Source organism: Caloenas nicobarica, chromosome 3, assembly GCF_036013445.1.
Source record: "Caloenas nicobarica isolate bCalNic1 chromosome 3, bCalNic1.hap1, whole genome shotgun sequence".
Taxonomy (NCBI): domain Eukaryota; kingdom Metazoa; phylum Chordata; class Aves; order Columbiformes; family Columbidae; genus Caloenas; species Caloenas nicobarica.
In genome coordinates this window covers 22625217-22642756 of record NC_088247.1, presented here as the reverse complement: position 1 = coordinate 22642756, position 17540 = coordinate 22625217, and the positions used below count along the sequence as shown (strand labels likewise).

The 17540-nt window shown below is 38.8% G+C and overlaps 1 protein-coding gene across 2 annotated transcripts in view; it reads right to left on the bottom strand.

The window, feature by feature from the left end:
- The window catches only part of MYOM2 (myomesin 2), an 81631-nt gene that overhangs the window by 3147 nt on the left and 60944 nt on the right, over positions 1-17540 (bottom strand). For both annotated transcript variants that reach the window (XM_065632692.1, XM_065632693.1), the window contains 9 exons: positions 16208-16275; positions 12349-12462; positions 10924-11011; positions 8027-8065; positions 7245-7350; positions 3234-3397; positions 2874-2910; positions 2726-2748; positions 1806-1861 (listed from right to left, as the gene is read on the bottom strand). In XM_065632692.1, coding sequence (XP_065488764.1) covers positions 1806-1861; positions 2726-2748; positions 2874-2910; positions 3234-3397; positions 7245-7350; positions 8027-8065; positions 10924-11011; positions 12349-12462; positions 16208-16275 — 695 coding nt within the window. The remainder of the gene's footprint in view (positions 1-1805; positions 1862-2725; positions 2749-2873; positions 2911-3233; positions 3398-7244; positions 7351-8026; positions 8066-10923; positions 11012-12348; positions 12463-16207; positions 16276-17540) is intronic.

The following is a 17540-nucleotide window of genomic DNA, read 5'->3' as shown; positions in this document are numbered from 1 at the left end:
ATTTTCTTAAAGTTATACTGTTTTAAGATGTTGGTCATAGAGTGGCTTACACCTAACCTCCTAAAAGACTAACTTTCTTGCTGTGAGGTGCCTCTGTCTACCACAATAAGAAGACAACTCATGTGAACACCCATTAGAGATAAGGAAAGAATGGGCCAAGAGGAAAATATCTCTCTCTGGTCCAGAGTTGTGCAGCTTTAAGTATCCCCTGCAAGGGCCACATGTTCATCCACCTTTCTAGAAACACTGCTCCTGGATATCCAGAAAATTGCCAAGTACACGCGAAGTTGGGAGACTTGTGTGCAAACTCTTAATCCAGTTATAAGAAAGACAGTTCCTGCACAGGGCACCTCAGCTGTAGTCTCTGAAAATGCACTTCACACAAGAGACATAAACAGCCTGATCAACATACCCTTGATAGCCAGCAGATGGTAAGAGTCACATTGGCTCGTGAGCTGATCTGCTATAGTCAGTCAGAACAAAAGTCCATCTAGCTCTTTTAGAGGTCAAAAGCAACTGCTTCAGAAAGTATTAAAAAATACAGAGCATGAATAGTGTGATCCTATTCCCAGTATAACTTCCTGCTTTCCACAATTTGGTTGCTTTTAAACTGGTTATAAGCACGAGTTTTACTGAGAACACTGCATTCAATGGCCCCTGCTGGACTTCTTTTAATGGTAATGCCTATTTTCTTTTTTGGACCCAAATTTATTTTTGCCTAAGGGACTAAGGCACAAATTAATTATGAACCACTTGAAAAAAATACTTCCTTTTGATTCTTTAAAGCCTGTAATGACCATGTAATTAAGCACTCCCTAGTTCTTGTTCTGTGAGAAGTGCTGGTTAATCATTTCCAAGTACCTCCTCTACACCATGCACAATGCTGAAGATTTCTTTTTCTTTTTTTTTACCCTGTTATCATTCAGTAATTTTTTTGCCAGACTGAAGACCTAGTTTCTCCACATGGGGAAGGACAGTGCACCTAATAGAAGAAGATTTGCTCCAGGAGAAAGACACAAGAACTTGCTGTCTGTGTGGGAAGGATGAAAAGAGTTAATCTTTCCTGGACTGAAGGCTTGAGTGTTTGGACTCTGGAAGACCCTCCTTGCACCTGTAAGGACTAATATCAGCTCAGACTAATAGCCTTCTCCTTCTGTCTTAGTATCCAGAGAGTATGGATTGAGGTTGCGTGAGATCCCACTCCACCATGACAAAAATCCCAGTGAGAGACACCAGTCAATAAGCATAATGAAATTTCATCTCCACCAGTCAAGTTGACATAGGAAAGAACTTTGTAAAGGTTTACTAGTTTTGACTTTGTATCTGGGCGTTCACTTATCTACGTCTGACATGCTGAAGAATGGTAATTAATTTTTGTTTCTGTTTTACTGGCCCCCAGAGTGGCTGCTTCCTCCTGCCTCTTCAGTTTCTTCTACAGGGCAGGAGCGGACTCTCCTCTTGAACTGCTCTTCTCAGCACACAGAGCTGAAAGCCAGCCCAGATTTGAGGATGCAGTTAACTCAGAGCCTCTACGTAATCAGCACAAGACCAGTGCCTCCTGTGGCTGACCTTTCTTGCCTGTCATCTGAATCGGGCCGTGTCTCCTCTGATTGTACAGTCAGCTTACGTTACCCATGCTCACTCAGACTTCGCGTGTGTCTCAATTAAATAACTACCATTTGGTGGTTTAAATTATCCTCCTTCTGCTTGCAGCTTCTATAAAATCATCTGCATTCCCTTCCCTTTTACTGTCAAAGCAAAATTCTCACCAGTCAGGAAGACCTGTAGACAAAAACAGTCCTTACCTTCCCATCCATTATAGTAACGACGTCAGGCAAACCACCAATGACTTTACCACGATCTAGGAGTCAAAGAAAAATATATGGACCATGTGAAGTTTAGTCTTAGACCTCAAAATTGTTCATTTCTTAATAATTTTATAACTTGGTGCCACATTAGTCACAACTGTTGTTTGGACTTCTCTTTAAAAAACCTGTAGCCCGTGGTTAATTAAAAGTAAAATAATACAATTTTTGCTGTATTTGGGGTTATTTCTTTTTGATGTATTTTATTGTCCCCTCAGATTTCCTATCAGAGATTGTGCTATAGCATTCTAAACTGATACGCATAAAAACATTGAAGCTACTGCTGAGCTTGACAGCTTGTGCTTTGGGCACAGAGCAGAGCAAGGAGAATGCATCTTGGTGGTATCTAAGATCTAAGGAAAATTTGTTCTGCCACTCTCTCTGTGGGCAGAAGCATCTAGTCATTACCAGGGGAACTGATATCAAAGCACCAGAATTCCTTAAGCCCCTAACAGCAACAAGCTTCCCCACTGTCTGTGTCTCATCATGCACCGTCCAATAGGCATTAGCAGGTAATTTTCTACTTAATAGGTAGATCTCAATATTCAGTATCGGCAGCAGCTTTCAGAGTCAACGCCTCTTTGTATAACACCCGGAAGCTCACACCTCACAAAACCTCTGTAGACACAAGTAGATAGAGTGGAGGCTTGCAAAATATATAAAACTTTTACTGGGTTTCCACTGGAATTAAAAACAAATAAATCCACAAATTACTATTATTGTTTCAATATTATGTGCTAACAGGGTATTTCTGCAGCCACAGAACTCTGAAAGCTATGCCAGCATATCATGATGGATGTCTTAAAGAGAAACTAGACTCCATTGTAGAACACTTTCGATAAAATGTAAGATAAACTTACTCTTCTCAGCAAAAGCAGCTGCCCTAAAATTGTTGAGGAAGAGAGGAAGAGAAATACATAATGTTATTAATGAAATTATTAATAAAATATTTTTTTCTGTTAATACACTCTTGTTACAGCATTAAAATGCAAAAGATGTAGTGCTTACTTGAGTCGCTGGAATTCTGCATATGCGTCATCAAAAGCTGTAACGACATGGTTGAGAGAGTTACTGTCCATAAGCAAAATTTGCACTTGGGAGTCAGTATAAACATTTAGAGAAACCAATGTTAAAGCTCTTTTTAAACCCATATAGGGTTAGACAGTAACAAAATGTGAAACCAGCCCCCTGAAAGCCAATGCAACTGGTGGTGAAAACAGATATAAGACTAAAAAGATCATAACAGTTATGCACTAAACTGCAACTGCTTCGGACCAAAGGCTTTCTGTTTTTACTGTCATTCCTCTGATAACTGCCTGTTAATTCTGCTTAATCTATGAAAAGTTGCCATATAAGTATATAATATACCTTGCCCAGACAGATCAAGTGTGCGTTTGTAGGATTCTTTGTCACCAAAGATTTCAAAGGTGTAGTTCCCCTTATCCTTTTCAGTCGGTTCACTTATCTGCAGCCAGGCAATATCCTCTCCACCTCCAATCTTCATCCTTTCACCAGAAGAAATCTTAGATTCCCTGGAAAAAATTAACAGAAATTAGTTTGAACATTCTTTTCCTCCATATTCTAAACAGGAGGTAATCTATAAAAAGTTACAAAGGATAACATACTCCTAAACTACAGATGAATTAAAACTAATAGGAGCAATTTCCCAGGAGATTCTTTTCTTACTAGTGGTTCTTGCTTTGGAACCATTAGCTTGAGCTTTCATTCCAAAGATTAATTTGTTCACCCTCTTCTCATTCTCTTTCTCTCCACATACACAATCATTTGTGTTTATATCTATATGCACATACATGTCTGTATGTGAAAATGGTCCATGCCTTCAGAGTTCTGACACTTCATGCTGTACACTTCATACACACTACCACGGAATACATCAGAATAGTAAACTAGAGGCAAATAACTTTCTCTGATCAGGAATAAAATCTTTAACTTCATTAACTTCAACAATTGATTAATAAAACAATAAAAGATTTGCATTGAATTTATTAATCTTGCATCAAGACAAAATACACCTTTGTTTTTAGAACAAGATAAGAAGCAAATTTTCTAACTACATAAAATTAATAGACAAGTCTTTAAAAAACAGTAGCGTTAACTACATCAGGGGAAAAAGGAAGGGCTAGGCATGTCATCTATCTGGACTTCTGTAAAGCCTTAGACATGGTCCCCCACAACATCCTTTTCTCTAAATCGGAGAGGTATGGATTTGATGGGTGGACTTTTTGGTGGATGAGGAACCGGATGGATGCTCACACCCAGACAGTAGCGGCCGATGGCACAGCATCTGGATGGACACCAGCAATGAGTGGTGTCCCTCAAGGGTCCGTACTGGGACTGTTTAATATCTTCATCAGTGACATAGACAGTGGGATCAAATGCACCCTCAGCAAGATTGTGGATGACATCAAGCTGAATGGTGCAGTTGACATGCCTGAGGGATGGGATGCCATCCAGAGGGACCTGGACAAGCTCAAGAAATGGGCCCATGCAAACCTCATAAGGTTCAACAAGGCCAAGTGCAAGGTCCTGCACCTGGGTCGGGGCAACCCCTGGTATCAGCACAGGCTGAGGGATGAAGTGATTGAGAGCAGCCCTGCTGAGAAGGACTTGGGGCTACTGGTGGATGAAAAATTGGCCATGACCTGGCAATGTGCACTTGCAGCCCAGAAGGCCAATCATATCTTGGGCTGCATCAAAAAGAGCATGGCCAGCAGGTCGAGGGAGGTGATTCTGCCCCTCTACTCCACTCTGGTGAAACCCAACCTGGAGTACTGCATCCAGCTCTGGAGCCCTCAGTACAGGAAAGACATGGACCTGTTGGAGAAAATCCAGAGAAGGGCCACTAAGATGATCAGAGGGCTGGAACACTTCTCCTATGAGGACAAGCTGAGACAGCTGGGGTTGTTCAGCCTGGAGAAGAGAAGGCTCCAAGGAGACCTCATGGCGGCCTTTCAGTACTTAAAAGGTGCCTACAAGAAATATGGGGACAGATTTTTTTAGCAGCGTGTGTTACGATAGGAGAATGGGTAATGATTTTAAACTATAGGAGAGGAGATTCAGGCTAGACGTGAGGAGGAAAATTTTTACAATGAGGGTGGTAAAATACTGGGACAGGATTCCTAGAGAGGTGGTAGATGCCCCGTCTCTGGAAACATTCAAGGCCAGGCTGGATGGGGCTCTGAGCAATCTGATCTAGTTGAAGATGCCCTTGCACATGGCAGAGGGGTTGAACTGGATGACCTTTGAAGGTCCCTTCCAACCCAAACTATTCTATGATTCCATTATGGTTCTCTTCTATTGGCCTATCACCTCTTCCTAAGCTAAGAATATAAGAAATGCCCTACTGATTCAGATCAGTGGTTCTTCTGGTCCATAATCTGTCCTGAAGAGTAGAAATAGAAAAAGCTCTTTAGGGAAAGCATGCAAACCAGACCACTTTCAATGGTTTGCAGAGAAGTTTCAGCTTTCAGTCACTAGTGAAAGAAATCTTTCTTGCTGTCCTTCCTCCCCAAGAATCTTTAGCTGGAATTCTTCATAAATGAAGTCAGCTTTCACTTCTCTTTGATCAGTTAATTTATTTGCCCAGACAGGGCTGATTTCGCTTCAGAGCTGGAGAGTTACTTTGATGGGGAAAAGGAATTTTTACTATTTCCCTTTCTGTAAAATGACTACATTGAGTTCAGCATACCAAATTGGGTACCTGGATAGAAACTACTATATATTAGAAAATACTACACATAATGTTCCCCACTGTGCAATGAGTGGATGATGCATGCTGGCTTTAGGACTTGTATTATGTTCCTGCTGTGCAGTATAGTGGATAATACAAAGCTAGATAGAAATTTGCATGGCATGTTTCATGACGTGCAGACATCAGTAGAAAAAAAACTTGGATTTTCTAGCCTTTCATTTTTTCCAGGAATAATATTTCTAAAACTCCATTTAATAGAGCTGGGAGTTTTGGTGAGGCTGGAGGAGGTTGGTTGTTTTGTTTGTTTATTTTAGTCTTTGTTTTAGCTTTAATGGCTCTGGCTTCTAATCATTGTATTCATGGAAGAGTCAAAATTTTATTTGTTCAAAATTTGTGTTGAATGATCCTCAAGACAATGAACATGTAAGACATCATAAAATCTGAAATATTAGGAGCAGGGCAGCTGCCTATATGTAAATATAAATATAAACATAAATATAGATATAAATATGCACACTGGTATTTCCATATTAGCCATGTAGCATTCTCTAGTTTTATAATTATGTGGAGAGTGGAATGGTCTAAGTTACCTTTAAAACTCAAGCACAGGCACAGGCAAAAAAAAACTCCTTCTCTTTTCCTTTCTATCATTTACTGAAAGAAGGAACAGAACTTGCTGAATACAAAGCTTGAGTTATGAATACAGCTGCACACCCTTGCAGAAATCTGCTCAATCTCCCTGAGCCTGATGATCACTGACACTTTTCTTGTGTTCCTGTCTTCATAGAAATCAAAGGCTGGGCAGCATTGCACAACTAGGACAACATGCTGATAAACCAGCCTCTTCTTGTTCAAGACAGACCAGCTCATTGTGTGTCACCTTTGTAGGCTACCAAGGAATGGGAAAGCTGAGATCGCTTGAAGAGTTTTAAAATCCTTCCAAACCCTACCTGTGGTTTCTGAAAAATGAGTGCCTGACATAGAAATGCATCTGAACACACATTTAACTGTAAATACACAGATGAATAAAGAGTGCCTCTAAAGTCAAAGGCTAATGTAACATGATGGTGGAAAACTATTGGGAACTGTAAAGCTCATTTCTGGTCACGTTCGCATCTCTAAGGACTATTCTCAAAGTATTCTGTGCCCTATTGAATATTTTTTTCAAAGAACAGGAATTGAATTAAAATATTTTGGGGTACTTAAGATGATATCAGTTTGAGAAAAAAAAAAGTTCTTAACATGGGCTTTTATTAAACTGTGAGAGCAGGTCCTTGGTACTGACCTAGTACTGGAGGAGAACTCCATTTAAAGACAAGGACAGCCCTGAAGAGAGAACTATGCTCAGATATTTTTCTGTCTTTGAACCAAGCAGATAACATAGTGGAAGACAAGCAGTCCTGTGTTGAATAAGAGGCTGAAATACTGTAGATTCTTTTTTCCTGGCTGTTAGAGTCCTCCTGATAGGTGTTGGAAAAGTCTGTTAAAATTTCTTTTACTGTGTGTATTACCTATGTGAAAAGAGAATATGAAGTGCTGGAAAGAGAAATTCATGAATGTGGTCCAGTTACTAAATGAATGCCACAAAACAGTAAATAGTAAGTCATTAAGACAGCTTTTTTCCTCAGATAATGTATAGGTCACCTTGAACAAATATTCTCATCTACCTGTGAGACCAGCTGACTTTCATTTCTTCATTGTAGTACTTCAAGAAACATTGGAGCCTTATTCCTTCCTCAGTGCAAAGGATCTTCAGTGGAGAGGCTGACTTACCTATGTAAAATAGAATATATGCAGATCAAAGAGGATAGTGGAATTAACAGGAAACAATCAAATGGACTACTTGTACTGTCAGGACTAAAAAAATTCAAGATCTGGGCCATGATTCTCAACTACCACAAAAACAGTTCATGCCTCTCAAAGGAGATCTGCTGATTTATGTCAGGTGAAAGTTCAGCATGAGTTTATGGTTTTATTGTCATATACAAGCATTATGACCAGCAAGATCTATTGTGAAGTAATAAGCTAGTCACACCATGAAACAGTAGTGTCATGATTCTAATTGCAAGAAAATTTTATTCTTGTGCAAGCCTTGTTCTTTCAGTGGAATGACTCCCAACATCTTACTGGGAGCAGGATCACAGTCTCGTTCTCTCTGTTATTAAGGCTCACTTACTAATGGGAAGCAGGAATAAAATGATTGCTACAACATTGTCACAGTATCTAAACCAAACAAGCCAGGTGGAATAATACTTTTTTCCTTTTTAATAGTGTCAATTAGCAAGGTCAACTGCCTATTCAGAAACTTAATAACATGTCCGTAATGATAAGAGCATCATGAGTCTCAGAGATTTCCCACTTACAATAAAAATTGTCTGCCTCAGGCACAGATGACTTTAACACAAAAAAAAAACCCACTACATGAAAATCCAAGACAGCATTTACTTACCACTGACTCCACTCAATGCCAGAATTATATCATCATACACTGAAGAGAAAAAGAAAAAAAAATGTACCATCAAAATTCAATCAGAATATAGCTTCATTATGTTCAGTTTAACTAAAGCGATATGGGAAATCTTCACTTCCTTAGGCAAAGAAAACCATTAAAATTGCAACAGGTGTATGGTGAAAATTAGAGACTGTGTACAGCATATGAACGCTGTGCTGTGCCACTGACTATCTCCACTGTGTGTGGAGTCAGCTACCTGCTGTCAAATCCTTGTCTTTGTATCCCTCAGGCCAGAAACAATAAAAGGTCATTAAAACTAGATAATTCAGATTCAAAGGAGAGTGCAGGGAAAAGAGAAATTATCTAATTCTAGGTGAAAACAATTTTCACCTGCTACCTGTAGGATGGCATTTGACAAACACAAACCCCTTCAACAGCAAGTGAAAGTAATGAGGTGTCATATCAAGCTTTTGAAATACCATAGAGCTGATTGGCTTGCAGAAGGGGAGAACCCTGGAGACAGGGGCAGAAGAGTGGGGAACCCTTTCATAGCAGAAGAATCCTATTCAGTGTCACTGTGTATGATGCAAAGAGAGAGAAAGAAAGAAGCACCATAACCTGAAGAATGCACATTCTAGACCAAAGAATGCATATTCAAGGTTGGAGAACTTTTATGAATAGGGAAGACAGTGAAATGCATGAAGTTCAGAAAATACTACTTCTGTATGTGGTCTGTATTGATCTGTATCCACACATTTTTTGTCTCCGCTAAAATAAATCATTAGTCTACTCCGTAACACTCTGCAAACTCCAGTATGCTTCCACTAGCATCTGGACAAGAAGGCATTAATTACATGCTATATATACATTAGATTACATTACAGACAACTGGGGAAATAGGGTTATATTGCCTATACTGTCTAAATGAGAAGGTTTTTTGAAAGAATGGTGGGCAGAGTTTACGCAGAGGAAAAATGCCTGAGATGCTACCAAGTGATGATACAGCCTTCTGACATAGACCACAGCTTAAGAGCAGAATCTAATATTCACCTCTGCCTTTTACTTCAGGTAATTCCTCAACCTGCTGAAAAAAAAAATGTTAAGTTCTTTGGTGAACTGAATTAATTTTTGAATATGTCTTTCTCCCTCTATTAAGGCCTTGCAGAACATATTCATTATTTGAGTCAAATGACCATATGCAGGTGGAATGAATCTGTGTCGACTTTGGTTTAGTTGGTGGAACCTAAGCAGAAAATCCCAGGGCAGCTCTCTCTACCAAAGCTGCACAAAGTTCATTATGCTGACAATAGATCAGTCTTTGCTATAGACTCAGAAGTAAATGAACATTATTTTTTACTGAACAAATTTAAATATACATAAAATTACAGTAGCTCACTGTGATATCCAATAGCATATGAAAGGCTATTTAAATGCCTATCATCAGTCCATTTTAGACTAGATTCTCTTACTCTTATTTGCATTTGTCTTCATTTCAATGTCAATGAACATTTAGTTTGAACTAGCCTGCCCCATACAATATGCAGTCTCACAGGGCCTTGCTTATGCTAAATTTCTCTAGTTATGTTTCAAGGCTAAATCCACCGCTCAGGAGACCCACTATTTGGCTTAACACTGCAGTTATTGTGGTTTTGCTGGTTGACATTTTCTAGGCCTCCTGGACCAACAAAATTAGACACTGTGTATTGTCAAAATAGGCATTTCACTGTGTACTTTTCCAGCACAGCACAGTCTTGCCATACCTGAAGTATAGTCTCTTGAAGGACGCCTGACTTTAAGACTGAGAACTACAGTACCTTTTGTTCATTCCAGAGGTCAGGATACTCCTTACTTGAAAATCCATAGACTAAGAGAATGATATCTGTGTACATATCAAAGGACAGAAAGGGAGGAGGTGGCTAATGAGTATGTACTGGATAGCGTGGGATCTGAACATAACAAAAAAGGTGTGGAATAAGGTGTGGAGATTGTATTGGCTTTGACTAGGATAGAGATAATTTTCTTCACAGCAGCTTGTATGCTGCTACGGTTTGGATTTGTGACTGAAAAAGTATTGATAATACAGTGATGTTTTAGCTATTGCTGATCAGTGCTTGCACAGTGTGAAGGCCTTTTGTTTCTATTCTTCAGACTGCTCCACACCATATGATACAACAAAAGCTGGGGGAAGAAGGAAGGAACATTTGGAGATATGGCATTTGTCTTCCAAAGTCACCATTACACCTGATGGAGTTCTGCTTTCCTAGAGATGGCTGAACACCTGTCTGCCGATGGGAAGCAGTGAATGAATTCTTTATTTTTCTTTTCTTGCATGCACAACTTCTGCTTTACCTATTAAACTGTCTTTATTTTAACCCATGAGTTTTCTCACTTTTCCCCTTCCAGTTCTCTCCTCCGTCGCACTGAACGGGGGGGAGTGAGCGAGGAGCAGCGTGGGGCTGAGCTGCCTACTGGGGTTAACCCACAAAACAGCTTTCCAATTTTATGATCAAAATAACCCTCAGTCCCCGCTGAGAGTCCCACCTCAACATATGCAGCACTTTGAACATTTTGGTGCTTTAGGGTTTTTTGTAGACTTTAAAGCTTAACAAATTTGAGAGAGAGAACTCTCTACAAAACATCTCACATAATAGGGGGTGTCTGTCTGATCAGAAACTTACTTTATTTCTTGCCTGTCAGGGTGCTAGGGATTAATCATGACAACGCCCAGTGTCGCCCTCCCTAAACTGGTGATCTGCAGTTTAGGCCTCTAAAACATAAGGAGAGAAAAGGACCCTCAGAAATGTCTGCTAACTTGCCATTTGTGAAGATAGAGCTTTGACACTTACTGAGGACATGTGGAGATGGTTATTTCAATATAGTAAACTGAATGTTACCTTTTCCTGATAGTTCAAGCGTAGATACATCATGACCTCTATCATCTGATAGTGTTGCCTTATAAACTCCCTCGTCTTTGCGCGACAGCTACAAGGAAAGCACAAGATGTTTACTGACAAACTTGATAATACTACAGCATTTGCTCAACCCCTGAATGATTTTCTAAATCAAACAACACACACTGTACTGCATTCTAGTTAAATAGTCTTACCAGAGATGAGATAGAATGGCTTGTGCATGCTTTTTTATGGTTAGTCCTTAAGGCTAAAATATATTCTGATTTCAGTTCAATTGCCTTGAGAAACCACGTTTTTCCTCTTTTTCCAAAAAGAACAATAAGATTGATCTTGGTCAGTAGAAAATCCAAGTAGCATAATAAAATGTAAGAGAGAGTAACTTCAACCCTCACAAGCTTTAGAAATGCATTTTTTCTGTATAAAACATAACAACAGATCTCTATCCTTTACCCCTCCAAATATGAACTCAGTGGCTTCTATTTAAGCAGCTGTATGAATGAACTGTACTCAAATTATATCTATGCTAAGTAAATAATGAATTCATTATCGTTGGAGAGATTACATTCTAAAATCTGACACAGCGGTGCTGCATTAAAGGCAGCAGGAGTTTTTGGTTTGGGTCGTTTTAATTATTTTAATTTATTTTTAAAATCTGAAGGAAAATACACAAATAATTACATAGAGATTCAAGGTTATATTATTGAATCTTAGATCAAGTCCACAAGCAAGTAAATAACAGTAAAGGCATCATATAATTGAATGACAAGTAACAAGAGAAATTGAAGACAAGTAGAAACCGCCCTCCTCCAAAAAATTCTGCACATAAATAATGAAGCCACTGGAAACGGAGTATCTTCTTGCAAGTGAAATGGAGGATATAAATTAGAAGACTATGAAGCCAATAAATAAAATAAATAAGTCAATTAAATGAAATGCACATTTATGCTGAAAGAAGAAAAACTTGATTCAGAGTGGGCTTTGCACTTTACGAAGATAACAATTATGCAAGTTAAGGCTTCAGACACAAGTTAGGTTATCCTGTCTACACAAAGATAAATCTTAAGAAGCCACATACCTCAACCCAATTCATTTTAGGCAATAAAACTGAGACACTGTCAGAAATGAGGTGCTTGAACAAATTGAAAAATTAAGGAGCAATAAGAAAGAACGAGATAGAGTTCACCTAAGGACACTAAAGCAATTTAAGCATGAACTCTCTGAGCTAATAAGAAAAATAGATACTCTTTTACAAGCATTAGTTACTCAGCAGCTAATTGAAGTGTAGCAAATATGCCTTTTCTTAAAACGGTTCACAGACATCATGATAGGTGGTTTAGTGCTCTGCCTGGCAAATCTCTGGTGTGTCAAGCAGAAGCTGTCATTGCTAATCAGTAGGTGATACTGTACCTTGGGAATACTGAGGTGACATTCTCCCTTCTGCAGATCAGGCACCTCATCAACATCCATCCCAGAACCATCCTTATACCACTTGAAAACAGTCTCCTTCTTTGTGTTCGCGACCTGTACAACAGAAAATGCACATAAGCCTGGCTAAGTCCTGAAGAAAGGTATCACACTGTAGGTAGTCACACAGGTACTTTCAACATAAGAAACCAATTTTGGTGTAGCACATGTCAAATAAAGCTAGGTAAAAACATAATTTAAACCAAGTCCTACTAAGAAAATCTTAGTCCTATGGTATTTATCTGCAGCACAGAACTGGTCAGAAGTATACATCTTACAGTTTCAAACCCTGACAAATCCTTAAAGGCAATCCCATCAACCTCTTCCCTTAAAGATTTTTTTTTACCCTTGCTATGCAGTTGTAGTTTGTCTAGAGATATCTGTGAGAAGTATCTTTGAAATTAGAGCTGCTGAACTCTGCTTTATCTTTTTGTGTTTGCCGTGTGTCTCCAGAGAGCTGTAACAGAGAATTTAGGCCATATCTTAGAGAGACTTCAGCCAATTCGCAGATTTATCCCAGCCACCTAAGTAATATCTTTGAGGGCTAAACTGCAGAGAGTAACTGAAATTAGCATTCTGAAAGCATTTGAGACTTAAAAATTGCTAGCGGAACCAGAAACCCTTTTTTTTCTACTACATTGTGTCCTATGGGAAGTACAAAGACTTGAGGAATCCTACAAATTGCAGTCTTTCCCAACACAAAGGGGCTGAATAATGTAGTGCAAATGCAAAGAAGTTGCTTGAAAGCCAGAATTTTGCTGTAGTAGCAGCAGCTTATCTAAGCAATACATAGACTACAGCTATGCTTCAAGTACTGCTATAATTTTGAAATATAAATTGTGTATTGGAGACACTTAAAATATCACTGGATGAATGACCTCAAACTGAATTCAAAGAAGCTAAAAGCACAGCTCTTTTTAGAAACCTTAGCAATATATATTTTTTTTCCCTTTTAGAAACACTATGGTATATTTGACATCACTATCCTCACACTCTTCTAAAATTCACAAAAATGCAATGGTATTTCTACATGTAGCCTGAATTCCCAGTCAGCATGGCTTTGCTGGAACAACAGAGCTGGTAGGATATTTCTCAGTCTCCAGGCAGTTGCTTTAAAAAGCTTCCCTAAAAAAGAACTGAACAAATGGATAGAGGGCAGCCCAGAAATTAATACAGATCTGCAATAGTTTTCAAGTGGCTTGCTTGGAGGAAAAAACATGCACCAATTTCTTACTCTTTCACATTAGAGAAGTCATTCCGTAGATAAAGAGCTCTATGAAAGCTCTCTATAGAGACGACTAGACAAATAGGAGGGCCTCCTATACTTATTCCTGGACATCTCTATAAAACCTGCCCAAATTAATCACATATATTGCTGCTTAATAACCAGAGCGGTTGCTATGGATCTCTGACAGAGTATTTGAGATCACAACCCGGCCCAAAGCAATGCCTTGCTTGAGAAAAGCGAGCAGCATTTTACATTTACTAGTAACTACAAAGTGGCTATTCCTGCAGTCATATGACATGAGTGGTAATTTTATTTGAACAAAGCCTGAAGGAACAAGCCTTTAATGCTTTTCAACAATTTTTCATCAAAGACTGTTAGCACTCAATCTGAAAATAAATAGACTGAGTTTCAGATATATGCAATTTGCAGTGCTGAAGTTATTTCATGTTGACATTTACTGTGAAAAGTCACCTTTTTCGCTGTTTAGCCACACACCAAAATTCTTGTTTTTAACAGACACAGTACAAATAAGGGTCAAAGATATGCAAGAGCAGGTAGCTTCTGAACTTTTTGAAATTTAGAAGTACTAGAAAAATGATAGTAGATGCTGGTATATGAAGAAAAATAAACACAATAAAAAGTAAACAGCATCAAATTATCATTCAGGTGGACAAACATGTGACTCTCATATGCAGGGGCTACCATACCAAGAACAAGGTCATCAATACCAGCTATTTAGATTTAAATACTAAGTCAATCAAAGGTCAATCAGGTCTACTCACATAGAAAATAAATGGCACATGAGGTAAGGTATTATTTTTTATATACTCTTTTATAACACGATCAATATTTGTTCATTATTACTGTTATGGACCTGGATCATACAGTCAGTTCTCTGCCTTACACAACCATCCAGTTGACCTCGTTTCCTAACTCCCCTATTTCATGCCATGGCCTTTGAGAAAGTCATGGTAAAAAGCACTGTCTTACAGATACCTTTTTGACATTGTCACAGGCTCTTTCAAGAGGTAAAAATGGCTATGACAACTATTTTTGCACTAAACAGAGCCTAAAAGAGACCTGGGCAAAGTGCTATGATATGGCCTGGCGAGACAGAGATTGTTCCTTGGATGGAACCACAGAAATAGCCCAGGGCAGCCACACTTCTAATCTGAATGTCAGGCATCTAAAGTTCATAGGAAAAATCCAAGCTTTATTGTTCAAACTCTTTCTATATACAAATATCAGTTAAACAGGCATAAACAACAGTACCATGTGAACCTAATGACCAGTCACACACTAACAGTAACAAACATTATGAGGTCAATGGCATAGTTAAAATGATGAATGAGCAAACAGCCCACATCCACGATTGCATTTACATCAAATGTTCTGACCTTATGAACAAAAAGTACACTGGCGAAAAGCACATAATCAGACGCCTAGCCTTTCACAGTTTCGGTACTATAAACAGGCTCAGCAGTCAATGAAAAGAAGGATAATTTCAGATTAATTTGTAGAGAATTAACACTAGTATAACTGGTTGAGCAACATTTAATACCCCATGTGAATGAAAGGACAAGCAGGGTTCATGCCTGAGGCAAATGCATGCCGAGATTATAAAATATTCCAGCTATGCAGCTCAGTACCAGCAAAGGTACCATGTTAGCTAATGAGTGCTGAGCCCTAAAATGGGGGCACACAGAATGGTAGCTTCGCCATCCAGGTCAGTTCTGCTGGGGATAAGTTGAGGTTAAAGGTTTCCCAATTAGTGAGCAGAACAAAAATAAAGAAAAAAAAAAATCCCAAAAATGTGCACGTAAATTGCTCATAATGAATGATTCAAGTTAGTCTAATTAAAAGAGGAAAACTTATTCAAAAGAAGTGAAGAAAATTAATAGAAAAGAGTCCATATTACAGGAAAAGGCAATGAAGAAGAGTTCCATGCCTGTTGAATTCAATTAACTCAGTTATTCAGACCACTAATTAGTCAATCTAGAAGAGCAACAAAAATGAAAATGTATCACTTTAGATGGCATATAAAGATGTTAATAGCAGAAGTTACTCTGAATTCCATGCACATTAGCACTAGTTAAGATTCAAAAGTCTTTAGTCAAATACAATAAAAATCATGTTTTATAACTTTAATTCTAGAAGTCTTTGTTGCACGCTTGGTTACGGTTGATTAAATAATAGAGGCTTTGGTAGAGGAACCTCCAAATCAGAAAATGGTGAGGAAAGAGTCTGAACTCTTGCTTTTTGTGGCTATTTTTTGAGGAAGGAAAAAGCACCATTAAGAGACGAATATTTTGTTTGAATTATTTTTATGGCTCAAAATTATTATAAAGAATTAGATCACCTAACACATTTAGGAATGTCCTGTATTTCTTTAGTTTAACAAAGACTAGTGCTGAAGTAAGTCAGAAATTTTGATTTTAAATATTTCTAAATAACAAAAAAAAGCTTTCACGTGAAACTTCTAGCGTTAAAAATATCAAAATATTTCCTCACATTTTCCTGCCTCAATTTTGAATCAACACATTCTAACAAATTATTTCAAGTATATTTCCTCACCTTACAAGCAAGTAGAACTTCACATTCCTCTGTAACTTCCCAATACAAAAACGCTGAGAAGTGAGGACCTACGAAACAAAATTGTCTTAAAGCATATGTTGTAGAATAAAAGAGTATCAGAGAGATCCAGTGAAAAAAAGGGAAAAGGATGACAATTATAACATCCTTACACCAAAATGATGAGAGGGAAGTCCTGAACTATCCACATGCTAGAAGGAAAAACCTGCAGTAAGATTTTATCATGTTGACCCAGGTGTCTACAGTACAGCTTAGAAACCTAAGGCTCATCTCTGTTTGTACAAATCATGTAGTATCCCAAAGTAAAATGGTGAGATAAATTAGTTTACTAAATATGTTTATGCCTAATTGCCAAGTAAGCATGAGAAAGAAATACAGTAGCTACAAACAAGTTTACAAACTATGTATTTAATGCAAAAGAAACTAGAGAATAAACAAATGTATCCAAACACTTAATTTGATGTTCAAAGCAAAAAAGTCCCATGTCAGACAAGGAGGACTCAGGAAAATATAGGCCAGCAATCCTCACCTCTATCCCTGGAAAGGTGATGGAAAAACTCTTTCTGAATGTTGCCTCTAAGCATGTGGATGAACAGAAGGTTATCAGGTGTAGTCAACATGGATTAACCAAAGGGAAATCATGCTTGACCAATCTGATAGCCTTCTACAATGGTATGATTGCCTGGGTAGATGAGGGGAGAGCAGTGGTTGTTGTCTACCTTGACTTCAGCAAGGATTTTGGCACTGTGTCCCACAGCATCCTCATAGATAACCTCAGGAATTGTGGGTTAGATGATGGGCAGTGAGATGGATTGAGAGCTGACTGAATGGCAGAGCTCAGAGGGTTCTGATCAGTTGCGCAGAGTCTAGTTGGAGGCCTGTAGCTAGTGCTGTTACACAGGGGTCAGTGTTAGGTCCAGTCTTGTTCAACCTGCTCATCAATGACCTGGATGAAGGGACAGAGTGTACCCTCAGCAAGTTTGCTGATGACACAAAGCTTGAAGGAGTGACTGATACACCAGAAGGCTGTGTTGCCATTCAGCAAGACCTGGACAGGCTGGAGAGCTGGGTGGAGAAGAACCTATTGAAATTCAGCAAAGGCAAGTGTAGGGTCCTGCTTCTAGGGAGGAATAACCACAGGCACCAGTACAAGTTAGGAGAAGACCTGCTGGAAAGCAGCATTGCAGAGAAGGACCTGGGAGTCCTGGTGGACAACAGGTTGACTATGAGCCAGCAATGTGCCCTTGTAGCCAAGAAGGCCAATAGTATCCTAGGGAAGAGTGTGGCCAGAAGGATGAGGGAGGTTATCCTCCCC